This window comes from Syngnathus floridae, chromosome 21, assembly GCF_059516105.1.
Source record: "Syngnathus floridae isolate MCC-2025c chromosome 21, RoL_Sflo_1.0, whole genome shotgun sequence".
NCBI lineage: Eukaryota > Metazoa > Chordata > Actinopteri > Syngnathiformes > Syngnathidae > Syngnathus > Syngnathus floridae.
Window position 1 is genome coordinate 4758971 of NC_142433.1, and position 25821 is coordinate 4784791.

The 25821-nt window shown below is 42.8% G+C and overlaps 3 protein-coding genes across 10 annotated transcripts in view; 2 read left to right on the forward strand and 1 right to left on the reverse strand.

The window, feature by feature from the left end:
* csmd2 (CUB and Sushi multiple domains 2) overlaps positions 1–925 on the forward strand; it is a 126895-nt gene extending 125970 nt beyond the window's left edge. Inside the window, exon 72 of the mRNA XM_088364401.1 lies at positions 851–925. The gene's annotated coding sequence lies outside the window, so the exon portion shown is untranslated. The remainder of the gene's footprint in view (positions 1–850) is intronic.
* col9a2 (procollagen, type IX, alpha 2) overlaps positions 1–25821 on the forward strand; it is a 224811-nt gene that overhangs the window by 217 nt on the left and 198773 nt on the right. For 6 of the 7 annotated variants that reach the window (XR_015854780.1, XR_015854782.1, XR_015854784.1 and 3 more), the window contains exons 2-36: positions 851–925; positions 1290–1325; positions 1414–1476; positions 1857–1910; positions 2438–2473; positions 2930–2953; positions 3030–3083; positions 3160–3213; positions 3597–3647; positions 3723–3779; positions 3890–3943; positions 4248–4301; positions 4403–4456; positions 4894–4947; positions 5027–5080; positions 5199–5252; positions 5313–5366; positions 5453–5506; positions 6084–6128; positions 6196–6249; positions 6314–6367; positions 6429–6482; positions 6548–6619; positions 6864–6899; positions 6982–7026; positions 7098–7130; positions 7195–7341; positions 7402–7456; positions 7523–7711; positions 7781–7858; positions 8210–8678; positions 10106–10199; positions 17259–17386; positions 22609–22787; positions 23199–23355. Coding sequence is in view for 1 of the 7 variants with exons in the window: in XM_088364425.1 (XP_088220551.1) it covers positions 851–925; positions 1290–1325; positions 1414–1476; positions 1857–1910; positions 2438–2473; positions 2930–2953; positions 3030–3083; positions 3160–3213; positions 3597–3647; positions 3723–3779; positions 3890–3943; positions 4248–4301; positions 4403–4456; positions 4894–4947; positions 5027–5080; positions 5199–5252; positions 5313–5366; positions 5453–5506; positions 6084–6128; positions 6196–6249; positions 6314–6367; positions 6429–6482; positions 6548–6619; positions 6864–6899; positions 6982–7026; positions 7098–7130; positions 7195–7341; positions 7402–7456; positions 7523–7711; positions 7781–7858; positions 8210–8415 (2004 nt within the window). In the remaining 6 variants the exon portion in view is untranslated. Of the gene's footprint in view, positions 1–850; positions 926–1289; positions 1326–1413; positions 1477–1856; positions 1911–2437; positions 2474–2929; positions 2954–3029; positions 3084–3159; positions 3214–3596; positions 3648–3722; positions 3780–3889; positions 3944–4247; positions 4302–4402; positions 4457–4893; positions 4948–5026; positions 5081–5198; positions 5253–5312; positions 5367–5452; positions 5507–6083; positions 6129–6195; positions 6250–6313; positions 6368–6428; positions 6483–6547; positions 6620–6863; positions 6900–6981; positions 7027–7097; positions 7131–7194; positions 7342–7401; positions 7457–7522; positions 7712–7780; positions 7859–8209; positions 9480–10105; positions 10200–17258; positions 17387–22608; positions 22788–23198; positions 23356–25821 lie in introns of those variants that run through there. The other variant, XM_088364425.1, reaches the window with a different exon arrangement.
* Positions 9259–25821, reverse strand: part of col16a1 (collagen, type XVI, alpha 1) — a 28524-nt gene continuing 11961 nt past the window's right edge. The window contains exons 10-70 of one of the 2 annotated variants that reach the window (XM_088364420.1): positions 25098–25148; positions 24943–24975; positions 24783–24827; positions 24371–24409; positions 24211–24273; positions 23425–23469; positions 23250–23345; positions 23092–23130; positions 22976–23020; positions 22801–22836; positions 22607–22729; positions 22120–22155; positions 21795–21830; positions 21603–21731; positions 21323–21367; positions 20971–21006; positions 20826–20879; positions 20694–20744; positions 20482–20625; positions 20333–20368; positions 19989–20096; positions 19741–19863; positions 19624–19677; positions 19515–19556; positions 19366–19401; positions 19243–19296; positions 19098–19166; positions 18966–19019; positions 18692–18718; positions 18204–18260; positions 18043–18087; positions 17905–17976; positions 17248–17301; positions 17029–17076; positions 16834–16953; positions 16709–16741; positions 16572–16643; positions 16455–16499; positions 16338–16382; positions 15796–15849; positions 15666–15719; positions 15511–15564; positions 15390–15434; positions 15241–15294; positions 15118–15153; positions 14896–14958; positions 14752–14823; positions 14615–14668; positions 14435–14479; positions 13207–13251; positions 12983–13036; positions 12843–12896; positions 12714–12764; positions 12513–12602; positions 12411–12446; positions 12290–12334; positions 11417–11614; positions 11290–11353; positions 11036–11209; positions 10884–10961; positions 9259–10518 (exon numbers count right to left, since the gene is read on the reverse strand). In XM_088364420.1, the coding sequence (XP_088220546.1) occupies positions 10325–10518; positions 10884–10961; positions 11036–11209; positions 11290–11353; positions 11417–11614; positions 12290–12334; positions 12411–12446; positions 12513–12602; positions 12714–12764; positions 12843–12896; positions 12983–13036; positions 13207–13251; positions 14435–14479; positions 14615–14668; positions 14752–14823; positions 14896–14958; positions 15118–15153; positions 15241–15294; positions 15390–15434; positions 15511–15564; positions 15666–15719; positions 15796–15849; positions 16338–16382; positions 16455–16499; positions 16572–16643; positions 16709–16741; positions 16834–16953; positions 17029–17076; positions 17248–17301; positions 17905–17976; positions 18043–18087; positions 18204–18260; positions 18692–18718; positions 18966–19019; positions 19098–19166; positions 19243–19296; positions 19366–19401; positions 19515–19556; positions 19624–19677; positions 19741–19863; positions 19989–20096; positions 20333–20368; positions 20482–20625; positions 20694–20744; positions 20826–20879; positions 20971–21006; positions 21323–21367; positions 21603–21731; positions 21795–21830; positions 22120–22155; positions 22607–22729; positions 22801–22836; positions 22976–23020; positions 23092–23130; positions 23250–23345; positions 23425–23469; positions 24211–24273; positions 24371–24409; positions 24783–24827; positions 24943–24975; positions 25098–25148 (3954 nt within the window). In that variant the 3' untranslated portion in view covers positions 9259–10324. The remainder of the gene's footprint in view (positions 10519–10883; positions 10962–11035; positions 11210–11289; positions 11354–11416; positions 11615–12289; positions 12335–12410; positions 12447–12512; positions 12603–12713; positions 12765–12842; positions 12897–12982; positions 13037–13206; positions 13252–14434; positions 14480–14614; positions 14669–14751; positions 14824–14895; positions 14959–15117; positions 15154–15240; positions 15295–15389; positions 15435–15510; positions 15565–15665; positions 15720–15795; positions 15850–16337; positions 16383–16454; positions 16500–16571; positions 16644–16708; positions 16742–16833; positions 16954–17028; positions 17077–17247; positions 17302–17904; positions 17977–18042; positions 18088–18203; positions 18261–18691; positions 18719–18965; positions 19020–19097; positions 19167–19242; positions 19297–19365; positions 19402–19514; positions 19557–19623; positions 19678–19740; positions 19864–19988; positions 20097–20332; positions 20369–20481; positions 20626–20693; positions 20745–20825; positions 20880–20970; positions 21007–21322; positions 21368–21602; positions 21732–21794; positions 21831–22119; positions 22156–22606; positions 22730–22800; positions 22837–22975; positions 23021–23091; positions 23131–23249; positions 23346–23424; positions 23470–24210; positions 24274–24370; positions 24410–24782; positions 24828–24942; positions 24976–25097; positions 25149–25821) is intronic. The other variant, XM_088364421.1, reaches the window with a different exon arrangement.

Below are 25821 nucleotides of genomic sequence, written 5' to 3' on the forward strand. Positions count from 1 at the left end.
TGGGAGAGTTATAAATTGAAATGATATGCTGATATGTTTTATGTAGGCTTAGTCATCACTTGATCTTGAGTCGAAAAGAAAGTTGATGGATTTTCAGCAGTGGACAGAAAGTGAAAGAGCCTTTTCTTATTTTGGATTCTTATCGTGTGTGAACTCGGTTCTTGTCTGGGGTTTTAAATGGAGGCCATAATGGATTTGGGGTTTTCCTGGGTGATGTTTTTCCACAAGAAGTACATTTTCTAACAAAGAAGATTTTTTTTCTGTGGAAATGGAGGATGGAAGTCTTAAGTGGCAAACATGCACACAACCAAACTTACTTTGACTACAAAGTGTGAAAGGCCTTCATTGAAATGACACCTACGTGCCATCTCTTGGATGTTGTTGCATTGGAAGGAAATATATTTTGCTCCTCTTTTTATTTTTGAATACCTGAAGAATCGGATTTTTAAAAGGCTCATCTGGGTGTGGGGCCCAAAGGTTGCTGGTTTTCCCACATTCCTCTTTCTGTCCTAATATTATAATAATTATATTTAAAATATAATTGTGTTTTTCTATAAGGAATGATTGCATCTTGTTTTTGTGTGTTTACAAAATGCCATCAATGGCACAGAACCTTCTCGTATGTATTTATCTTGAGTATCATATAATTATTATTTTGGACATTTTAATATCATTTTATTGCAATATACACTTAGAATAAATAACCCAAGTGTACTTTTAATGCTGTTTATATAACCGCATTTTTTTTCTTTAACTGAGTTGTTAGAGATGAAGAAAATGCTCTTTATTGGCTCCTTTGAATGAAATATTTTTGTAATCAATTTTCCGTACTTTTCTTCTTCACTTTCAGAGAGGTCCACCTGGACCTCAGGGCCAGGCAGGCCCACCAGGCCCTTCTGGCACTCCTGGCTCAGACGGCATTGATGTGAGTATCCCCCCTGCGTTTGCCCACCGGCGCTTATTGCCACAAAGACCATCATTGTGCTGGGCAAATACCAATCTCGAGTGCAGTCCTCCAGTTTAACCAGTAGAGGGCTCTGCAAATGCAAATATTTAGTGCTACAAAGGAGCTCTGTTTCTTAGCAGAGAAGTGTCTTTGAGAAAGGGACCCTTGGCAGACCTGTGGAAAGGAGTCTGGGGTTTGTGTCACAGTAATGTGATACATTTCAGATATAATGCAGTGGAGAGGTTCTGAAAATTAAAGCAGCAATTCCAAAAATGAGTTCATATTGAATGTTCAATATGGTCTTATACTGCATAACACAGATTTTTCACAAAATATTTTGCAGGGAGACAAAGGTCCACCTGGTCCCCCAGGTCCACCAGTAAGCCATCATTTTTTCCCCATCCTGAATATTTTATTTATAATTCCATTTATTTTAACTTGCCATCTGTGTGGGGTTCTTTTTGTAGGGGCAAAAGGGAGAACCAGGAGAGCCAGGTCCTGATGGTGCACCAGGAGAGAACGGCATTGATGTGAGAAAAATGCAATGTTTGCATCTTTTAAGATTCTTTTGGGACGAGGCACATTATGAGTTGCATTTATGACTGCTGTGAAATATTTTAATGTGTCGTTGTATTTGTTGTTGACCGCAGTAAAAAGATGTCGTAAAAAATTATACAAATATTTTATGAGAAATAACATCTTTACTGAAAAACATGCCAAATGGTCACATGATCACATCCACACGCCGTCTTTAGAGCTTTCTGCCGGTAATCCTCTTTGGAATCTTAAATCTCCTGTTTGTTTCCTAATTACTGTCAAGTCGAATCATATTTGTGATTATTTCAATGTGAATTCAAGCCTTACTTTGACCTCTAAGAATGTTTTTTCTCATTTTCTTTCCTTTTTTCAGGGTTTAATTGGGGCAAAGGGGGACCGAGGTCCAGTGGGAAGCCCAGGCCCGAAGGCAAGTGTTGCTATCCACTATTGTTGCATTCATAAAAATCCATTACTCATAATTTTGTCGTCATGATAGGAGAAGTCTCCCTGTTGGAGGATTTGATTATAACTACCGATCTGATTTAGCGGCGGTACGTTTAATGATGCTCGTTAAGGTGTTTGAAACTTTTGCTGCTGGGTTATTGGATTTATAGCGGCTCATATCCATATATAACAGCAATCTGCAAAGTAACCCGAATAGCTGACACATCAATCAGTTGAAGAACATTGTGAAACATAAAATAAAAAAAAAAAAAGAGCATCTGAAATGTAATGGAGTGGAAGTATAAGGAGGCGTTAAAGTGAAATAGTGGCTACCGTGTTCTACTTAATTCATCATGGGATGGAAATTGAAAATGGTAATTGCTGCTTTCCATTTGTAGCAGGATTACATTATGAATGCGGCTCCAATATAACGGGCTGGTTTGTTTCCATCGCTATATACCATATATGTTTTTTTTATTTATCATTTTTTATTTTTTTTCTCATCTGCAGGGTCAGGTTGGGTTAAGTGGCGAACCTGGCAGACCTGTGAGTATGCATTTATTATTAATCACATATGGTACTGATAATTTTTGAAGGAGGCAATTATCTCAATTAGCAACGTTGTCACTTAAATTACATTGGAGCTTCTCAAGTACTCAAACATCATACCCGACCAGCTGTCCTCACTTTCGGGTTAAATTTCTCCTGATGAAGCCTATGACTCTGACATGATTCATTAAAAAAAAAAAAAAAAAATCAGTGTGCCCCAAATCAAAACCAGGCTTTCCTCTAGTTGAACTGCAACACGGTTTATAATCAGTAGGGGGCGCTCTGTCTCCACCTATCTGACATATTTTGTGCTATGGACTGTCCTTGCATACTTAATTCCGTTGTTTAAAGCTAAATAAACATTACAGCAGCCTTCCTTCTTCAAAAAGCTATAACGGAAATTTGTTGCCACTTTTCATGAAATGTTTTGACCTCTTGTCCTTGTTCACGCAGGGACCCGGCCTCCCTGGACTTGCAGTAAGTTTATTGTGGCTTTTAGGATGTCAACTGTTTTTTGGGTGGGCAGACTTGATTATCTCACTGAATTATTTAGGGAGCTCCTGGGCCTATCGGACTTCCTGGTGAAATTGGACCGACTGGACCGAAAGTAAGTGCTTGGCATGATGAACACAAAACTGTCAAAAAAAAAATAGTAATAGTTGGGATCATCTTTTTTTTTATAGGGTTTGATGGGACCACCTGGGCCTCCAGGATTTCCTGGAACACCAGGCAAACCAGTAAGTCTTCAGTTCTTGTCCCCCACATTGAGCAGAATCATCGCCATCTTTAAAAAGCACTATACAGGCAGAGACCCCCATGAATCTTGCACGTGTCCCTGCGGAGAAATACCAGCAGTTCTGAGTAGGAGGCTTTCAAGTATATTTTCTCGGGGTTGATGTACTCCCCCGCTTGCATCCAGGCGGGGGTGCCTTCAATGAGAGTGATGTTTCCAGCTCGGGGGAGTGTATTTGTTTAGCTTTAGTTCTATCTTAGGGTAACCACCCCCCCCACCCATCCCCCTCCGAGATATTTTACCTCCCGATGCAATACATAAATGGAGAAAAAAAAATGGCCTGCTTGAGCAACTTGGTAACTCACATTTGTCTGTGTAACTTTCCAGGGCCCACCAGGGAAGTTCATCGGTGGAGAAGAAGGAAGCGCCGACTTCCAGGTAGAACCCGAAAATATATTCTTGATGATGATTTTAACTCAGTATAATTGACAAATGTCCCTCTCTGTACAACAGTGTCCTCTTAACTGTCCAGCAGGACCAAAGGGCCCACAGGGAATGCAGGGAGTCAAAGTGAGTGATTCCAAACAGCCGGGAAAAATAATCCAATTTGCCATATTTACACCCTTGATTGGATTTTCATGATATTAAACTGGCTGGATGACTTTGTGGTTGTTCTTCAGGGCCACAAAGGACGTCCCGGTGTTCTTGGAGATCCCGGCAGTATTGGAAAGCAGGTAACCTATGTAATTTCTCAGACAGCATTCAGAACCGGCAGAGGCGAGGATTAGTTCTAATGAAGTCCCGCGAGGCACATGACTGGCGCTAATCTGGTCGTCGGGCTTGCCGGTGTAGTCGGCATTAGGGCGAGCGGAATAAAAGGTCAAATGTGAGTACGAGCCAGTCTCGGTTCATCTGCTCGCCTCACCTCGCTGTGTGAAGCAGATCTAATGAGCACGCTAGGAAATCTTCAGGAGAAGCAAGTCGGACTTAGCGATTAAGCTTCTGAGGTTGCCTTGACGATTTACTCTCATCCTGCAGGGAATCAAAGGAGAAGTGGGCATCTCTGGAGAGCAAGGAATCCCAGGACCTTCGGTATGACGACAATAATAGATAAATTATTTTGACTCAAGTGATTATTTAATTTTATTTATTTATTTATTTATTTATTTGTGATTTTTTTTTTTTTTTTAAAGGGTCCAATGGGTGTGAGAGGTTACCCAGGGATGATGGGTCCCAAAGGAGAGGCGGTGAGAAATATATAACTTCTTCTTATGTTCACATAATTATTATTGTCCACTTTATCTTTCAAGGCAAGGCTGTTCTCATTTTTTTCGATGAACTCCAAGTAGGCACAGTTGGACCTGCCCCCTCTATGCAAACATCATCCATTACCAGCAATGGGGACATATGGAAATGATGCCACTGCACATATCTCGCCTCCTCTAATGAGTCGGGGTTATCTGGGTCCATGGTGTCTCCATATGTTGTTAATGATTCCCGCTAGCAATCTGTCTTGTAGTTAACATTAGCCGTGTTGGCTAAGTTAGCGGCAAAGCCAAACTACCCCTCCTTTTTTTTTTTGGAACGCCCATTAGTAGATTGAGCTAAACTCTAATTGGCTCTTTATCACAATGAAGAGTAGGCGAGCATAATCTCTAATAGCGCCTTTTACACCTTTCCTTAGGGACCCCGCGGTTACAAGGGCATCAACGGACCTGTAGGGATTCCCGGACCTCCAGTAAGAACCCGCACGAGCACGGAATTTTTTGACAGAAAAAGTAGACGCGTTAATTTTGGGTTATTGATTTTATTTGCAGGGTGAGGAGGGGCCTCGGGGTGGACCTGGAGAAGCGGGAGACAAGGGAGATAAAGCAAGTATTTTTTTCTCCTCAGTATTTTTCACTGAATATTTTTTTTGCTTTTAAAAGAAAAAAAAAATCCTGATGTGTTATTTGAATATATTAACATTCATTTGCTTTTCTCCCGCAGGGCAGCCGCGGCATTCAGGGCCCACAGGGTGCTGTCGGCAAAAAAGGAGACAATGTGAGTTTTTTTTTATTTTGCAAGTCGGACTGTGCCAATTGAAGTCATCTGCATTTTTAGGGCCTGCCTGGCATTGATGGAAAAGATGGCACACCTGGCATTCCTGGAATCAAAGTAAGAGGCCAGCCCGCTGGTATCATGATAGAAAGCTTTATGACACGGGGAAAGATTTTTCTGTTCTCATTTTCCTCTTTCGACAGGGTGGGCCCGGCCAGGCCGGGATGCCAGGACCCCCCGGGCCACAGGGAACAGCGGTGAGTGATTCATGACAGCAAAGCCATGAAAGGCACACGCAAACGAGATTGTCTGGAAAAAGGTCGTTATCATTCGATCCACGTAGGCAATCGTGGCAATGTTTCCTCCCCAAATCAACAAGGACAGAACGCGAGCGGGGGGGATACCAGCAGGAGGCAGCTGGTATATTTGACTATTTTATTTTCCGGGCTCTCCTCCAGGGTAACGCTGACCTTTTAACCTGAGTTGTTCTCGAATCTAAACTACCTCGAGACAGCCTTCTCCTTGCCGTGACATAGTGATTTATCATAATAAAAACCGCTAGCTAGTCACATCCTAGCGCGTGCCGTTGTGACTCACGGGGGTAATGGAGCGTGGGATGCCGTGTGGTCGTCACGGTGACACCGCCGCAAACACCGTGATGTAATGCCATGATGCATATCGGAATAATGAGAATCCCTCCGAGGAACCTGCTTGAAGGTTTACGGTAATACAAATAAAAGCAATCACTACAAGTTTATTGGGGGGTGTCAAGGAGTTGAATTAATTTCTACGACAACCTTTGATTGATATAATGTGGAATTTTCTCATTTGCAGGGATTGCCTGGTGCTCCAGGAAGCAAAGGTGGCCCCGGAGTTAAAGTAAGACCTTCTAGAAAATCAAATATCACACCGACATCCTGTATGTTCAACAAACATCTCTTGATAGGGCGAGCTTGGACCCAGGGGTCAAAGTGGCAACCCCGGTTCCTCCGGACCTCTGGTAACAATACAAATATGTTTCAATGCATTTTATTGGTGGTCTTACTGAAATGAATTGTCGTTAGGGTGAGCCTGGTGTTCCTGGCGAGGCTGGGATGGCGGGAGTTCCTGGTCCCAAGGTAAAAACGACTTAACCTAATCTTAAAATCGCCAAGATACTCACCTTATGTGTGACCGCAGGGAGACCGAGGTCAACGTGGCCCAGTGGGTCCTCAAGGAATCGTCGGGAAATCTGTAAGTCTGCTTTGCGTGATCTGTTTTGAATTTTGAAGTAACGATTTATTATCTATGAATTTCAGGGAGGCAAGGGCGAGAGGGGGCCAATGGGTGTTCCGGGTGCTCAGGGCTTGAGTGGGACCAAAGGAGATAAGGTGAGCTGGGAAACAGTTGCATCACATATCAGTTATGTCCGCTAGAGGGCAGTGTTTATCCATGAGTCCTCATAATGCCAGAATAAATCAGAACATGAGGCTGCACTATTAATCACCTCAACATCCATCCTCATTGTCCTTGTCTTAACAATCGGGTCACATCTTCTTACCTTGGCGTTTTGTATCGGTGGTGAAATCAATACTACATGGATTCAAATTTATAAATATATCTTTCTTTTTGTAGGGATTCCAAGGAAAAGGTGGGCCAAAGGGAGATATTGTGAGTAGATAATTTAATGGTTTGAATCTCCAAAAATATATTTGCTATGGTCTGACATTTCCATCTATTTTTTCTATTAAAGGGTGATCCAGGTGTTGAGGGGTTGGGTGGTGAGAAAGGTGAAAAGGTAAAAAAAAAATTAGAAGAATATTAGTGGGGAAAAAAAATACTCATAATATTAAATGCTTGTGCTTTCAGGGTTTGTCTGGAGAACCTGGACCTAAAGGACAGGTGAGCTTTGGATCATGAATATTTTTTCGAATATAACCAATAAGATGACTTGGTCTTCCTACAGCAAGGAGTGAGGGGCGACCCCGGGCACAACGGTCCAACTGGAGACCCCGGTAAACCAGGTGACCCCGGACCTGCTGGACTACCTGGCCCCCGAGGATTGAATGGAGTGCGAGGTGTGCCTGGCATGCCGGGCATTCAGGGGGGACCGGTGAGTCAAGGTAAATCTAATGATTGAGGAGTAAAGACTCATCCGGGTTTTCTCCTCCAGGGACGTGACCCATCTGACCAGCATATTATCGAAGTGGTGCTGAAGATGTTGCAAGGTGGGCATCCAGAGGTTTGCTGTTGCGATAACTTTAAGCTTAAATTATTTTTTTTTTTAATGACAGAGAGGCTAGCAATAGTTGCCGTGAGTGCCAAGAGAGGTGTACTTGGCGGAGCTGGCGTGATGGGACCACCAGGCCCTCCCGGACCTCCAGGAGCACCTGGTCCCCAGGGAACACATGGTGTACCTGGTTCTAGGGGCATTCCTGGCATGATTGGAGCTGCCGGGCAGATTGGGAACACGGGGCTGAAAGGTTGATAAGAAAAATCAGAATTTTTTTCCCGGGAACATCTACATTTAATTTCTTTCTTGTCATTGTCAGGAAAGAGAGGGGCGAAGGGTGAGAGAGGAGACCCTGGAAAAGCCCATCAGGGACCACCAGGACCCCCAGGAATTCAAGGCAAGCGAGTCAAAGCCATGGTGGTGGTGCTCTTGGCTTAACTGTGAATATAAAACAGCTTTTTTTTTTTTTTAGTCCGGGGGCCGGGCTCTTGCCACAGGAGAGCCTACTTAAAAGTGTTTTAAAAGCATCATTAACTTCAGTCATTGAGCAGATGCTCTTGAGTGATAATGTAATAGGATTTCAACAGCAGAATCTAATTTAAACTATGGAGAACACACTCATCACACAATGTAACGATGTGCGTATATACAGTGGCTGTGTAATTAAAATTCTAAATATAGTTAGACGAGCACAGTTAGCATGCTAACCCAAGTGCCCATCATCAATGCTTGATTGTCTTCTTCTCAGGTCCTCCCGGTGTTGATGGTGTAGCCCGAAACGGCAGGCCAGGTGAAATAGGCCCTCAGGGAGTAGCCGGTGAGCACGGTCGTCCCGGTAAGGCGGGTCCACCAGGTCTCCCGGGCTACTGCGAGGCCGCGACGTGTCTGGCCGCCTCGGCGTACACTTCTCCGAGACTACAGGAGGCGGGAACCATCAAAGGACCCGGCATTTAGAGTAACCAGTTCGGGGAGGGAGAGAAGGACCGAGACCACTCTTCTCACTTGAACGTCATGGGATCGGGGAGGAAAAGTACATTGACTGGATGTATTACAACCCCTTTTTTTTCAGACAACCTGATGGGACGTTCCTTCTCTCTTCTTTATCCCTTACATCACAATGACAAATCAGCGCCACCCACCGACAATCCCTCTCAAATGTTCTCCGGTATTTCGGATCATGTGTGAATCTCCGAGAGGATCTGACAGCAAAGTAGAAGGTACATCTGCGCCATGTTTTTTTTTGTGATTAGTGAAAAATGTCCTTCCTCTCATGCGACATCACGGCCACTCGCCTTTAAAAAAAAAATGTGCAAAGGACTAATAAATATCTCTGAAATGTACTCTCAGTACAAAACCTTTGTAACATGTATTATTGCCAATTGTCAGCTTGAGTGAAATCCCTCATTCTATCCTTTCTCCATTACCCGCTTTCTGCCCAAGTCTCATTTTAGAAACTAACGACTACTTTATCTCTTCCTCTTGTTGCCTGGCAACGGCATATCCCAATGGGCACTCCCATCTCCCACAATGCAGTGCTGTAAATCTTTGTAAATGTGTGTTGATTATTATGTAGCGAAAAAGGAATGGGTTACGATATGCGCCGACAAAAAAATAAAAAATCCAGAGATTAATAACATTTCAGGATTACAGAAAGTCGGAATGTGCTTCCTGTACCATTGTCAACCTTCAACGGGGTGTCAGCAGTTCAATGATCGATTGTCATAAAGTTATTTATTGTTCTTAACATAATCAAATGTCAAATCTTTTTTTTCCAAGTCAAACCAATAAAAAGGAACCTTTTGTAAAATTCAATGTTCTTTATTATGTATAAAAACCTGTTCCCCTATTATAATTTCTTTCAATTTTTTTTGTCTGTGTGTGTGTGAACACAAGATGCAGTTGGTAGTTTGTCAACGCTCGTTTCAAAATAAGAGCGCACATACATACTTTATATACTGTAATTTATACACATGGGGGCATGAATATTGCATAAATATACCGCAATGAAAACACAACAAGCCTCGCTTTGCGTTTCTTGTCTCTCAAATGATTTATAAAACAACCTATGGATGAAAACATGAGTTGCACAGCAATGTCTTTCAACAACATATACACAGCAAGAATGGAGAGTAACATTGTACAGCCATTTAAAACACAGTTTAATTTTTTTTTTTTTGATGATGAGAAAAAGTATGACCACAGTTTTGCTTTTCAAGGTTTGACGACGAAGTGGTATTTAGATAAAGATAAATGGCTGCAAATATTCCAGATATTTTATATATATTCCGTGTCCGCATAAAAAAAGAATTCAAAAATTCTTCACTTGAAATAGCTTGACATGCTTTATGCATGTTTGGTATATAATATTTTCATGGCCAAGGGCTTATATAGCTCATTAAATTTTTCTGAATGTAAAAAAAAAAGCTGCTATATATAAATAGAATTATTTACAAAAACAGTAAACCCCCCAAAAAGGGTGTACCGGATAGCACCGAAGTCATTGTAAAGGTTTGGGAAGGATTTTTTTTATAAAATTTAGGGGGGGTCGTGCAAGCAAACCACTACAGTACATATTGCTGCTTTCTAAACTAAGAAAAAAAAAAATCACCGTGGCTCTTTTCACTTCCCTGTGGTTTGTTTTCAGGAATGAAACATGACAAAAGAAGAATATGAAAAGGAAGCGGAATTTATAAGGAACAAACGACGCACTCAAAACTGCTTGTCTTGGCCAAGTCTGGGTAAGAATATTTTTACACTACACTTTTAAAGTTAGCATGAAAGTTGCCATATTGAAAGTTGTGGTCAGAAATACCAGCTGTCCTCTTTACGGATTGCCCGAGCTCACTTCTGGCCCTTCGTTTATTTACCACGGCCCCTTGACAGACGGTCCCTTGGGGCTATATTCTACTTGACGGCTCATGCAGTCCGAAGGGTTGCATCGTCCGTCGATTCCCTTAGAACCGGTCGGGCCAGGTGGTCCTGGGATTCCAGGAACTCCTTGCTGTCCGACGGATCCCGGGGGTCCCATTTTACCATAGCCTGGGGAACCTGGGACACCTGAAATGCAAAGGAACTTGATTTAACCCAGTCAACAAAAAGCTGGAAATGGATAAGACAACACAAATATGTGATTACAGATGGCTACTTGTAACCAGAGCCAATGCGGCGTGAAGTAGCCCAGATGTTGATTCCTGACTTAATCACGATGGTAATTATAACCGTTTGAGAATGATGACTAGCATAATCACGTAGGCAATTTCTAATCAGGGACATATCAAACTCTTAAAACGTTTCAGGCATTAACATATTAAAGTGTCAGGTGTTGTTTTCAACTTCCTATTGTCCCAGATTTGACGATAAATTATATTTTCTGTTTCTCTATGATCTCAAAATACGGTATGAAAACCAGTTCTACACATCACCTGGTGCTCCAGGCGGTCCCGCGTCTCCCATTTCACCTACACCTTTATCTCCTTTGGGTCCCATGGGTCCTCTTGGTCCTAGAAAGAAAGAATGATCTCAAGAACAATCAGGAAACTTTTAAATGACGATTCAAGTTGGTTGATTGTCTCACCAGCTGGGCCTTGGGGTCCGGATCGACCGAGTCGACCGATCTGCCCTGGCATGCCAGGTGCGCCGGGGGCTCCTGGATTACCGGGAATACCGTCTTTCCCTGGGGGCCCGGGCCGACCGGGAGATGACACCCTTTCGGGCGTCTGCATACGAGACAAGTAGTAGGCCATTCTCTCTGGGAAGATTAGATGCAATAAATGATTTCTCAAAAACAATAAATATTAATCATTTGTAGTGGATAGTGTCTTTCCTCACCATCAAAGATCTTGATGACCTGCTGCCGGATGAAGCTCTTGATTTCATCATAATTGACAACAGCCTGTGAAATGTTGGAAGACATTGGTTAAAAAGTTCAAACCAATTGGAGTCTGCCAGAACTTACATCATTTCCTGGTGATCCTGGAGTTCCAGGTTGTCCAGGAGCGCCAGCTGTGCCAGGGTTACCCCTCTCCCCTCTGGGCCCAGCTGGACCAACCATTGGCTGTGCGTCCTTGGAGTGATATCCCAAACCTCCACCGGGTGGTCCTGGTCTGCCTCTCTCCCCTGGAGACCCTCTTTCACCCATGGCTCCTTGTTCACCCTTAGAGAGACGGATAAATGTGTTTATACGAACAGCTCCAAGTACATAAACTGGATGTCGTTTGAAAGAAAAGACAGATTCGGCCAGAACTATATCAATTCCCTCTCAGCAGCACCCTTCACTCTGATTGCATAAAAACACAGAAAAACAGACTTGCCACATTAGTGATTGTGATTTATCGGGGACAAAGCTACCCGTAATGGACAAGCAATGTTTACGTGTCACGGGAAGACAAGCGTCTCTTGAAACAGAGAGTGAGGAGAAGAATTGAGGAGTCCGTTCTTGTCTTTCTCCTCTGTGCAGCTAAAACCCTGACAATGGCATCCTGTCAGCGTGACAAATAGCCTCATCTAGCATCTTCTCTCATGCTTAATAGTATTAGCCCAGAGACGGAAAATAGCTATATCACTGTACACACAGACCGGAATCCCGTGTCTAAGAAGCGATTGTTCGACGCAGGTGGCCGACTGCCAGTGTGAAGAAGGGTAAAGTGAGGTCACGAGTGAAGAAGATTTTGGAAGGAAGATCTGAGCATTAAAGTACAGAAATGCTGAGAGAACCACTGCATGTTCAGCGGTGCAGCACATTGGCCTGAGCTCCAGTAGTTCTAAAAGTAGTAAAAAAATTATCATCATCCTGCTTTTTGAGATGTGGACTTGCTGAGACGGCGCTTACCTTTTGACCTGGCTTCCCGTTCTCACCAGGAAGGCCTGCCGCGCCCTGAAGAGAGACAGAAACAATACAAATGAAATAGCTACAGAAGAATTGAACGTAAGAACTTAAGGTCATTACTTACGTCTTTACCAGCGGAGCCATCATTTCCTGGCTCTCCCTAAAAATCAGGAAAAAAAAATCGTATTTGTATGTACGTAGCTTTGGGTTGTTGAACAGAACTGACCATTAATCCATGGTGACCAGGAGGACCTGGGGTTCCTGGCATTCCTGGGAGACCTCTCTCTCCGTTCTGACCTTTATCTCCCTTAATACCCTGCATAGAGACGGTGAATACTAATTCATGGTCTATTTTTTTCCCACACACAAACACAAAAAAAATCGAGTCATCCAGGTCATCATGATAACAAGCTTGAAAGAAGCTCACCAATCCGGCTGGGCCGGGAGGTCCTGGGGGTCCAGCTGGACCAGGTGAACCCTGTTGGATAAAAATCAAACAATATAGCAGCACATTTGGAGTCACACAAAAAGGAATCAAAAATAGAAATAATCGTACAATGTGACCCGCTGGTCCGGGTCGTCCCAAAGCTCCCGGCGTTCCGGGATCACCCTGGAAAGGTCACAGATTGAGATCACCGTCATTACCGTGAGGGCTTTGTCTGCATAGATAATGGGAAAAAAAAAAAAAACACTCACCTCATGTCCTGGTCTACCTGGTGGTCCAGGTGGACCTGCAAGTCCAACTTCACCCTGGAAGAGCAAAAGGGTAATAAAATGTGAAAATAGAAATGGTGATAATGACTTGGACACAAAGCATAAATTATTAATGAAATTTAAATTATATAATATTGGCATCGTGTTGGATTATTATCATTGTTAAGGAAAAAAAAAGATGACAGAGTAATGAAAAATGGGCCAACCTTTGCTCCTGGAAATCCAGTGTGACCAGTTTTCCCTTTAAATCCCTGAGGAAAATTGTTAGCAAAGACACAATGAAAAAAATAATCATATTTGTGCATACTAGTTAACAACCAGATGAGACCTGACAATTTATAATCACATATTCTAAATGCATCTGCTCGGTTCAAATGAGGTTATACCAGCGATGGCAAAATTTTTTTGCGAAGCAATTCAAAATTAGTCAAGAGGAAAATTGATCCGAAGAGATTCAATAAAATAAAATCTGCCTTTGCAAAGACACTAACAAATTTGATATTGTCAGCTAGGTATGGATTATATTTTAATTAATACCTCTGGCTCTTCTTACTGTCGTGCATGTCATGCTGATAGAATTATATAAAACAAAATCTACGGATGATTAAATCAAGAAGAGGCTGATCTTTATTGTATTGCTCAGGGACTTTTGTGACTGCTTAGGAAAATACGGTCAAATGGCTAATCACAAATTGCCAGAAGCACTTAAGCTAGTAATGGTCATACAAGCCAACTTTTAACATGCATACTTGTATGCTTGGCTGATAACGATCCAAATCATGATCGTCTCAATTGTGCTGGCACAATTGCTAATAAAACACCTTGCAGCTGAGGCTGATGGAAATCTTATTAGCTAGGACAATATTTGGTAATAAAACAAAATTGATGAGGTTATTTTGCTGAGAAAACATCGAAGTGCAAGGACGCCAACATGTCTGTCGATGCAATACGCAATTTAAGGACTTGCTTAAAATTATTTTTCCTGGTGCTTAATATACGGAAAATATATGCATGTTATAACTTTTGTAATGCAAACAAAAGCATTAAATTAAACATAATTCAATTCCTGTAAAACTTTCCAGTTTAACGAGAATTAGAACATAGGCCGTTCCACCCTAATTGTAAACTAATCATCCGACCGCCCTTATTTGCATTCAGTACACAAAATGCTTCATTTGTTTTTAGCAAGCGGAAAATTGAACATTGTGTGCCGCGCATATGCGATCACTTCGCTAAATTTGATTGGCATATCGTTTTTCTTTTTATTTCTTGTTTTTACAGCTGCTTTCTACAGTCAAATGTGTTTATTACTTATTCAAATTAGCTTCAATTACGGTTGTGCTTTGTTCGCTGTTATTTAAGCGTAACGGGATTTTTGATATACACAGCAAAATCACCCTGATTAGATTATCGGATTTAAAAAGTGCTACTCACTGGCATTCCTCTTGGACCGGCTGGTCCTGGTGGGCCAAGCTCTCCCTGGCAAGAAAATTAACAGTCAGAAAATAAATGTCAACAATAAAGAAAGGCTTCCCAGAACAGCTGCAAATACAAAACTGGTTTTATGTTTTCTTCCATATCTTTTGCTGGCTATAAAGTCTTCATATAACTTACGCGAAGGCCGGGTTTTCCATCTTTTCCGTCAACTCCTTCAATGCCAGGAGGACCCTTTGATTGCAAAAACAAGCAGCTGACATCTCACAGTGGAATAAGAGAGCTAAGATTTAAAAAGTTGTTAATATTGCTCCAACCATCATTCCTGGGGAGCCTGAAGAACCTGGGGGTCCAGTTTGTCCTTGAGAACCTCGGGCCCCATCATTGCCCTGTGAAAAATAAAGTACAGAATCAATTCATATATTTAACAAGACATGATTAAATGGATTTAATATTCTCACCTTTTCACCTTTGAGTCCTGGAGATCCTTCTCTTCCACTTTTGCCCATAAGGCCAGGTGGGCCCTGAGTACAAATGAAATATTTAACAGTTACACAGAAAGTATTGAAGATTCTTCAGACTACTAGGTGCATTTAAAATCCTTGATTTTTTTTTTTTTTTTAACTTGAGCCTTATAGTCTGAAAAAATAATATATCATGACGAGGCAAATCTTAAATCTTACTGGCGTTCCAGGGAATCCTGGAGGTCCTGGAAAGCCCTTCAAAGACAACAGAAAATAAATATATAACACTTTCTAGAAAAAAATATGACTTTAGTTTTGTATACTGCGTGTTAGCATATCAACCTGATCACCCTTTGGTCCGACGGGTCCTGCTGGTCCCGTGTCTCCTTTACCACCCTTCAAAAAAAGAATGGTTCACTTTGAATATATTTATCGATGAGATATTGAATGCCAACTCAATTTCTAAACACAATGCTTAGTGAAACACTGACCGGTGCACCCGCTTGTCCTTGGTATCCGGGGACGCCAGAAGGACCCTACAACCGAGAGGGACTGTAAAACACTGGCAGAGCGACTCATTGTTTATATTTGACCTATATCATTGTTCTGTACCGGTTCTCCTTTCTCACCACTCGTCCCCGGGCTCCCGCGTTCACCCTTCAATCCCTAAGAAAAGAAGCAGAACAGTTAATCAATTCTGGGTGACCACCTACAGTTTGCTCCTATCAGATCTCCATCACTGTCATTGTTCTGAGGAAATAGCTTACCGGCAGTCCAGGAGGACCCATGGATCCAGGATAGCCTGGTGTCCCTGAAGGTCCCTGAGGTCAAGATAAGAAAAAAATAATTATTTTGTTTGGACACATCATTTAAAGATGTTGCTAGGCAGATACTGACCTGTTCACCCTTGAGTCCTGTTAATCCAGCTGACCCTTGCTCACCTTGAGGACCCTGAGGATGCACGGTGAAATGATATTACAACAAACGTGGCTGTTGGAAAAAAAAATTAGCATTGTAGGCTATAATTGTGATTACCAAGGGCCCTGAATTTGTGATTACTAAATGACTGTTGAAGAGAAATACAAATTGGCAGCTGGCCAACGTACGCAATCTCCAGCGCAATTATGATGACTAATGTATTCAAGTGTTGATTTTCTCTGCGCCGCACCAACGGCACAGACCAACACATGCAGGAAGAATCGAACGAGCACCTGCCGTGAAGTGCTACTAAACCGCAAATGACTTCCACTAACACAGCTCATTCATTTAGCATCTCAACATTGGATGACAAAACAGCTGAGTGAGAAGAGGAGGGCGGCTCAACCTCATCAGGAAAAAACAACAGAATCAGTCCTTCATCTCGAATAGTAGAACTAAACTTTTTAAGTCTATCCAACAGATGTAGGTCAAATGAAAGATAAAAAATGGGTGACGCTTACAGGTGAACCAGATGGGCCTGGAGGACCCGGGAAACCTGGAGGACCCTGTGAAGAAAAAAATATATACTTTTAAATACAGTTACAATGAGTCACATCTAGATTGTACTGAATCCTCACCAAGCTTCCTGGTAGTCCAGCGTGTCCTCTATCTCCTGGCAAACCCTGACGTGAAGATTAAGAATGTTTCTAAAGCCGAAAAGCACACAGGCGGTCAACTCGGAAATAAATACTCACAGGCTCCCCGCGTATTCCTTGTGAGCCAGGCACTCCGGGAACTCCAGGCGAGCCCGTGCAGCTGCAAGGATCCTATAATGGATAAGAAATGAATACCAGGAAACCGGAACGCAATTTCATTCCGTGAATTGTCTGACCCTTGGCTCTGTTGCCTGTAGTTTCTCCAAACACTGCAAGAAAACAAAAAAAAGTTATGTTTGGACATCGATAATCAAATCGGAGATGTATTTTGGTGGAGAGGTTAAAATATGATTGTTCTTACAGTATCACAATTATCCACGGGGGTTACACCAGGCTTGCCCTGGTCTCCCTTTTCTCCTTTGGCACCGGCCATACCAGGCACCCCTGGCATCCCTCGGGCACAGTCGCCAACGCAAGGCTGCTGCAATTTGACCAAAAAAATCGAAATATATCGAATTTCTCAACGTGATTCCGTCGAGATAAACAATTGACTCACATCGGTAGTTTCGTCAGAAGCATCTTGAGGCATCTGCGAGTCGTGTCTCTGCAAAAATGGACTTTGTATGAGTTTTCAAGACATACTCGAAAAAGCTTCAAGGGTCTGCATATCGTGACAATGTCTTCTCCTGTCATGGGGAAATCGTTCTTGAGTGTTACTTATAGTTAGAAAAATACCAGCTCATCTCCTTATCTCTCTCTTTCTACTTTTACTTACACTTTTTCCAGGCAAACCCGGTTTTCCTGGTATCCCGTCGTTTCCGGGGATACCCTGAAAGAAGGAACTGAGGTTGAACCCATTTGTTGCCAATTGAGGGATAACCACTCCCGTCTCCACCAGAGGTCAAGGTCAAAAGGTGAGAATCAAAAAAAGATTAAGCCTCTTCCTTCTTTTTATTTCACGAATCCAATTAAAAAGCAAAAAAAAAATCATTTGGATTCCAAAGTAGTTTCAATTTCAAGATTCTCTCTCCCATCACCACTATTTTTTTTTACACCTTTGACTCTTGGCACACTTTATTTGAAGGTGTTTTCGAACTAAATGAAACAATGCACTTGCCTTCAAATAACAGTTCATGTCTGGACTGACATTCCCCCAAAGTCTTTCAATGTGCATTAAAGCAAGAAGCATTTTTATAGTTTAATCCCGATGGCTTGGGTTGCATAGCTACAATTTACTTAAGTACTTCCAGCATGCATTTTATTAACCCTCAGCTGTATAAGCATGTCAAATCCTCACTTAAGGAGCCCAACCAAGCAAGCTGAAAGCCTCAACTTTAAATAGCTTCAAGTTCAATTCAAAGGGAAAAAAAAATCTCCGGCTGAATTGAACTTCAGAAAGAAACCTCCACCATTTGATTCTTATGTGTCTTACTTGAGGTCCTTGAAGTCCATTGACACCGTGAGGTCCAGGAGGGCCTGGTGGGCCTGGTGGTCCAGGGGGTCCCTGTGACATCAAAACAAAACATTGCACATTCCAAAACAATGAGGATTATTGGCACACAGATCAGACCTGAGGGCCAGGCTGCCACGTCCCCATCGCTGCTCCGGGGGCTCCCTGGAAAGAGAACGGAATTGAAATCAAACACAGCAATCATAAATTGAAGAGTGGAAAAACAACAAACACTGCACGGGGTCGAGATAATTTGGTGCAACGTTTCCTCAGGTACTCACGGGTCCTCCTGCACCAGACTGCATTGGCGTAATGCAGTTGCACTCGCCAGGGTCACCCTAAATATCAGAATATTAAATTTAAAAAAAAATATATATATATATTATTAACACTCCAATAATCCCCAAAATTGTATTAAATAACATTACCCTTCACCCAAACTTTCTCCAACAGCAACTCCCCAGCAAATTAAACCCATTTAACTTTTAAAACTACATCACGACTATTCTCTCATGTCAACAACACTGCATACACTTTTGGTTGGGCAATCTAATGAATATGCTAAGTAACAGTTTAAGGCAATTCCTGACAAAAGACTCCAAAACTACTTTTGTTTACCAGCCACAATACACTTGTCACCTCTGCTACTTCTCTAGCTATGCCCCATAGCCATGTGTGTGTGTGTGTATGTGTGAAATTAGCATCTGTTCCACCCTCTCATATTCTAACCCCTTAGAGATCACTTCATCTAACAAAATGGTAGACTTACCTTGTCCCCCTTAGCTCCATCAAGTCCCTGCAAGAGGACACACACACAAACACACACTTGTTTGTTAATCAAGAAGAAAGCCCAGGGCCGTGAGCTGAGCACAGATCAGGGGGACCCTGGATGTGATGGTGGAAGACAGTGCCTTTGTTCTAGATAGATGTTGGTTATCAAGGTTGCCTAAAATCAAGGACGATCCGAAAATAAACAAAAGGACACTGACACAAGGAAGCTGACGCGTGTCAGGTTAGACAATAAATGAAGAGGGAAAACTCACAGGTCTACCATCAGCTCCTGGAGATCCGCGGGAACCCGGGGCACCGTCTCGACCCTGTGGGTGGAAATCAAAAATGGCTGCCGACAGTATGTGCACATGAATGGTTTTAGAAAATATAGAATCATATCATACAGCTGGCCCGGTTGCGCCAAAGCCCATTGGTCCTTGTGGTCCTGGAGGTCCGACTTCTCCCATCAGACCCTGTGAATAGCAAAAGAACAGTTCTGTTTGTTTGTAGAACTACATCAGGGATAGCAGCCGATTGTGAAAAGTTGACCTTTTCCCCAACTGGACCTGCAGGTCCAGGTGTTCCTCTGGAACCGGGAGGTCCCTGGAAAAAATAACAGTTTTAGACTATACTCTGGAATTATCAAAAAGTATGTGAGAAGCAAAAACTTACAGCAATACCAGGAAGTCCTCTTGGACCTTCGATGCCCTTCGAGGTACATTGAGAAAAATACAGAGTGCTCAAATAATCCATTGAATTGATTGGACCATGATTGGGTGATATTAAAAAAAAATCTATCTCTTTAATTAATTCTGCCTTACCTGGATACCTTGTAGGCCAACTCCTGCAAGTCCAGGTTCTCCCTGCATGGGGCACAGGAACGTAATCAAATGCTTTCAAATATCACAGCCAGTAAATGGACACCCATACCTTGCTCCCTTTAACACCAGGATGACCTTGCACGCCTGGCAAGCCCGGTTTACCCTAAAAAAGAAGGTTGGTGATGTAATTGTCAGCGACTATCGAGTGACATGATGCTTTGCTCACGTTTTTGCCCGTTTTGCCTGTCCCCGGGGTGCCGGGCTCTCCCCTCTCTCCTTTTGGCCCGGGCACAGCCACACCATCACCCAATGCAGTGCCCAGAGATGAACAGCTGGTACAAGCATCACCCTGGCAAAACACATCAAGTCAAACTTGGATGCAGAAACCTTGAGGACCAAGCTACAGTTAGCAATTCCTTTAGCATTTAAGAAATTTACACCACATAATTAAAGTGATATATCAATTGCCAGTACCTTCTCTCCCTTGAGACCCGTTTGTCCATCTCGACCAGGCTCTCCAGGCAGACCTGGAACTCCAGGAACACCATCGTCTCCAGAATCCCCTTTGTCACCTTGGTCACCCTGACACAAAAAGGAGCTGATGATAATTTGGGGACAGAGTTTCTTAATCACATCTAATTAATTCCAATGGTCTAACGACCTTGAAGCCTGTTTTATGAAGCTTATGAAGAAAGCAGGTTTATTTATGTGTTTTCCTTTTTTCGGCCGAGACAAAGCCTGCTTAATGTTGTGTGAAGCTGTTGATGGGACTTGGGTGGATATCCTAGAATACACAGCACAGCTTTTCGGATTCTTACCTTATCTCCTTTCTCTCCGGCGGCACCCGGGGGGCCCTGTGTGAGTGCAGCACAGCAATGTGAACATGTACCAAGACACATTCTGAAAGCCTCTCAGATTTATCTCGTTTCAATTTATTTGGATTTAGTTGAGTTGTTAGCATCGGCACCTGTTTGCCTTCTGCTCCGAGCCCAGGGAGTCCAGGGCTACCCGGAGGGCCCGGTTCGCCCGGGTTGCCTCTCGTTCCCTCGACTATTTTGATGCTGGCAGGTCCGCTGCCGACCTCGTAGGGCTGGCATACGCCGCACTGGCCCTTTGGAGGTCAAAGTTTAAGAAGGTTAGTTGGCTTGACAAGCATTGAGTCCATACATCTTGTCTTACCGGTTCTCCTTTCTGGCCGGGAAAACTAAGACCAGGCAGTCCAATCTCTCCCTGTAAATATATGGCATGAAAGAAAACATTGGTGGATGAACAAATAATATTAAATAGGAAAGTATTTATTCAGTTTTCTACCTTTTCACCCTTTTCTCCATCCTTCCCATCCGATCCTTTGGCACCAATTTTCCCCTGTTTTTCCAGACGATAATCTTTTTATGATTTGACTGGATCATCATGTGAATTAGAACATTCTGTTTGAAAGAATTGAATCCAAACTCACCGGCTTACCGTCAGCTCCTCTTCTCCCCGAATTACCCTGCAGACAAAAAAAAATGAATTTTTCAAATTAATAACTAGGGATGTGTCTTTTGAATTGGTAATTCACGGGTCATCCTCCGATGCACCTCGGAGACAAGCGTGTCAAATGCATTTATTTCATTTTCACCAACAGCCTGCCTGCTAACTAAAATTCCAAAAACTGTCAAACTGTCTCGTATGAAAATTAGTGTACCATAGTGATTATGTTAAATCTCATTTAAAAAAAAAATAAATGCATGAATTCCCCGCACACAATTCTTAAGCCTGCTATTGAGGTCACCTACTCTGAGTCATGTTTCTTCTTTCTTACTTACCTTCTCTCCTCTTGGGCCAGGTGGTCCTACATTTCCAGCGTCTCCCTATAGGGGAGGAAAAAAAAAGCGAAACAATGCATCATTTTAATGAAGGTCCTTATCGCGGTTCACACATGCAAGGAAAAGCACTGATGCAAACAAAAACAAAAAAAAATGCATGTATAGTCAAAGAAAGACAATTACCCAATCAATTTCATGCTACCGTATCTCTGCTTGCTTTCCCGGAAAGTTCTATAACAAGCAAGAGTAATTATTACCCAACTTTTCCGGGTAGACCTACTTGTTTTCCTTGAATTCCAAAACCCGGTTCGCCTTTTTGGCCTTTCGCTTGCAGGGTTTGAGCAGCGACACCAGAGAGCAGGTTTGGGGGTAGCTCGCCCAAGGTGGGGCACACAGAACAGGCCTCACCCTGAATGAAGAAAAAATATGGGTCAGGGATGTCTCTGATGAAATCTATTCTTTCAACTCTGACCTTTTCTCCTTTAACACCATCTGATCCGGCTTCTCCCTGCAGGAAAAAAAAATCCCAGTTTTGTTGGTTTTGGAGATGTGGTGTCTAGACACAGCTTGGGAAGCATACGGGTCAATGTAATTAGGCAGATGCGGGATGTGTGAGCATGACAAAGTGCTCGGGTGGGTTTTGCCCACATGCGGGCATAGATCAAGCGAGTCGGCCATGTGTGAGAGCACTCAAAGGAAATGTATTCCCATTTCCATCTGCCCAGACCCCCTCTGCATATCTGAATTGGTGTGTTTGAGCAGCACTTGCGGTAAATGAAGAAGTAAAAACTCGATACCTTCTGGCCGCTCTTTCCATCCACACCTTGAAGTCCCTGGTGAATATTGAGATAAGGAAGTTATTTGTTAAGGAGTGAGGTCACATCCTATTTTGCTACTCTGCCGCTCCAAAGTGTCCAACTCCAGGTGACAGGCTACTTGCAATCCGAAAAATTCTTGCAGAGAATTTCATATTCCCACATTCCTATCATTTCTGATTCTATTTGAAAAGCGACTAAATGAGCAGAATGAGAAAGTGCTTTCCTTAGAGTCTTTGCAATACTTTGGGATAAGTTACAGTGACAGGTAGTACCTCAAGGCCAATATCGTTCTGCGGAATTGGGAGAAAAATGAAATGCATACGCTGCAAAGACAAGATACGGTTTCTCGGATGGCCATACGTGTAATAAAAAAAATGCGGCAAGGCTGGAATAATTTTAAAAGTATTACAAAGGGCCATGTTCAGAACACTGTTTTTTTTTTTTATATCTTGTATTTTTAACTTACAGGGGGTCCTCTCTCGCCAATTCCCGGAAGTCCGGGCTCTCCTTTCGGGCCCTTCCCACCTTGTAAAGCCACTGTGTTGCCGATATCCAGGGGCAACGTGGGGCACACTTCACATGGGTCTCCCTAAAAATTAAAATCAACCACACGTTATTGTGAAGCACACAGACGGCGAAAGAAAGAGGTTCGTTATCTACCTTTTCTCCTTTATGTCCTGATGGTCCTCTTGGTCCCTAAATATTGGGCAACAATATAGTTAATGCAAAATGTATTAAATGCAAATGTGCTGGGGAAGATGTTATTAAATTTGGGGTGAAATATAATTAATTAATCTCTTTAGAACCCATGCAACTAGTCTAATGGCTTCCTCACTGGATCTCCAGGCAATCCGTCAACTCCTTTCGTCCCAGGGTCACCCTGTTCGAAAAATATCATCATCCAGTTAAAACCAAAAAAGCAACCCAAAAAAATCCTACTTTAAAACTCACCGTGTCTCCCTTTGCACCCCCAGGCTGACCAGGAGGACCCTGAAGAAGAACATGATTTAACCTCACATGAAGTTCAATCCTCTCAATACAATGTTTGTCTTTTCCAGAAATATGCTGACAATGCAAAAATCCACATTGGATTTACTTGATTTACTCACAGCTGGACCTGGTTTTCCAACTCCAGGAGGACCCGGAGGTCCGGGCAACCCTGGATCCCCTGCCAAGCCTTCAGGACCCACGAAACCTGACGCACCCTGTGAAAAGGTCAGTGCAGATTTGGTTTAGACGAATGTGGTATACGAGACACGGGTCTAGGATTTAATGCACACGGACCTTCTGTCCCTTGGGGCCCACAACACAGATGGAGCCTGCTCGACCCTAAAAAATGATAACAGACAGAAAGATGGCGTCAGTACGGGTCGGCAAGATAATCAATGACAGTCGTATCTCGGAAAATTGTGCATTTGCTTAGACATCTTAAGACCTTCACGAGATGAATATTCCAGTTTGTAAGAAGCATTATCTTCCGCATTCGCGATAATTCCTCCTCGCCTAATTCAAGTCACATCAGCAAGCTCATTTATATTCACTATGTCAGATGGATGGAGGCTTAAGAAGAATCTATCCTCGACCAAATCCATCTGTCGCAAAAACCACTTAGCCCGGTGAACGACCGAATGCGAGTGTCTGAAGTTGGAAGCGAGGGAATATCTCAGAGCAAACGTACACGTTGTAATTTGTTCCTCAAAACTTTCCATTGCGGGATCACCGCTCTGAACAGGGAAGATTAAAAGGTTTAAATCTTTCTGAATAGGGAGCTGCTTGCAATCCGTGCTAGACCGAGAGGCCGGTCAATGAGGCGGCATTGATTCTGCAAGCTTTGTTGCTCTAGTCTAATCTAAGCGGCATTATTAGACTGACTTCAAGATGTGGCAGAAAGGAGGGGGGGGGGGGGTGTCAATGTCAGAGCTTGTGTTGATATGTGCTAAAATATGACTTTGTAAACACAACACACTTAGAGGATTTATGGAGATGTTTACCAATTTAAATGTAATGTTGCTCGATATTCAGTTGGACAAAATCTCTCGAGAACAAATTAAGAAACAGAAAAACACCTACATCCTTCCCTGGAGTGCCCGTGAGACCCTGCAGACCAATTTCACCTTTCTGACCTTTGAGTCCCTAATGAGAGGAAGAGAGGATGAGAAACAGAATTTAATAGTCTAAACAAGCCGGTCAGAAAAATGTGTGGTCTGACTCGCTTCTTAAATCCTTTCACCTTGAACCCAGCTGCTTCACCCCAGTTGGCAGGCAGTGCCTACGGAGAGAAGAAACATCTCAAATCAATGACCTGATTCTAAAAAAGTGCATATCACACACACCGCTGGTGCAAAGCAAAACAACACAGCGACGAGTCATGCTCCACAACACACACATATACACACACGAGCCGAGAGGGTGCATCCATAATGCAGACCAAACACGGGGCAGGACACTGAAGTATATTTTACAATTTAGATGCCGTAAAATCTTACTCAAGCATAACCGGACTGACACTTGCAGTGCCGACACGCTGAATCACCAGCAAAGAAAGAAAAGTAGTTTGGAGATAAGTCGGGGAAGAGTTTTTTGGATGCGCTAGGAGGTGACGCAGTGACCTGTAGCGGAGAATTGGTACTCTTGGCACTCACCATCTCGCCCTTCTCTCCTTTCTCTCCCTTGGCTCCCGCTGAACACTGAGGTTAGAGACACACAGTTGGCGTGTTTGATTCTTGGAGGCCATTTTTGGCTAATTTTCAAACAACAAGCAAATAATAGGCAATGTTTGTTGCTGCCAGGAAAGTTACCTACCGGACTTGAATGTACGCCAGAGCAGTCGTCACCCTAGAAGGCAAAATAGAAATAATTGTTTTACTTTCCATGTTCCATTTTCTAGCACGAGGCATGTCGGGTCATGATACATTCCGCTGATATTAACCTTTCTGTACATACAAAATATGACTCACCCGGTTGCCTTTTTCCCCTTTCATCCCAGAAATACGAGCAAGATTTATGACCTGGATTAAACACACACAAATCCCGACACGTCAAAATACACCCCGTGTAACTTAAAAATGACAGTAGCTACCAATATTGATTTTTTTTTCAGTTTCAGCTGTAACCAGGTGGTGGCACTATTTCTTAAAAATAAACAGGCGATGGTTGTGAAAGTAAAAAAATGATGTGAGGTGTGTACTGTACATGACCACATAGCACCCATGGGAGACTCCGATCACTCGGAATTTTTGATTCCCTCAGCAGATGTTCTGTAACACACCTCAAAGTGGATAGCCATTAAAAAATAAAGCACAAGACTTTTTGGGAAAATAAGCATGGCTTCCACCTGTGAGGTTTTACACATGGTAAAGGACGGCGAATGTGTTTCTGCATGCGGGCCGGTTTGCACAGACGTATCGTAATCCCCCTAGCACTGTTTTGAAAACTGAAGCAGTGATGACTCACTGTTTCCAAGCTCTTGTCTCAGATAGTGGATGGAGTCAAGCCCTTGCAGTTTAAACCTCACAGGCGCAAAAAAAAAAAAACTACGTCAGTCTGTTAAGCCTCTTCAAAGTGTATCTCCATTTTTATATGAGTCTCCTTTCCAGATTCAATTTAATGCCAATTTTGAGCCTCAATTTTGTTTTTTTTTGCCTCGCATTCAAAGTTAGTGGAACAACAATGACAAAAATT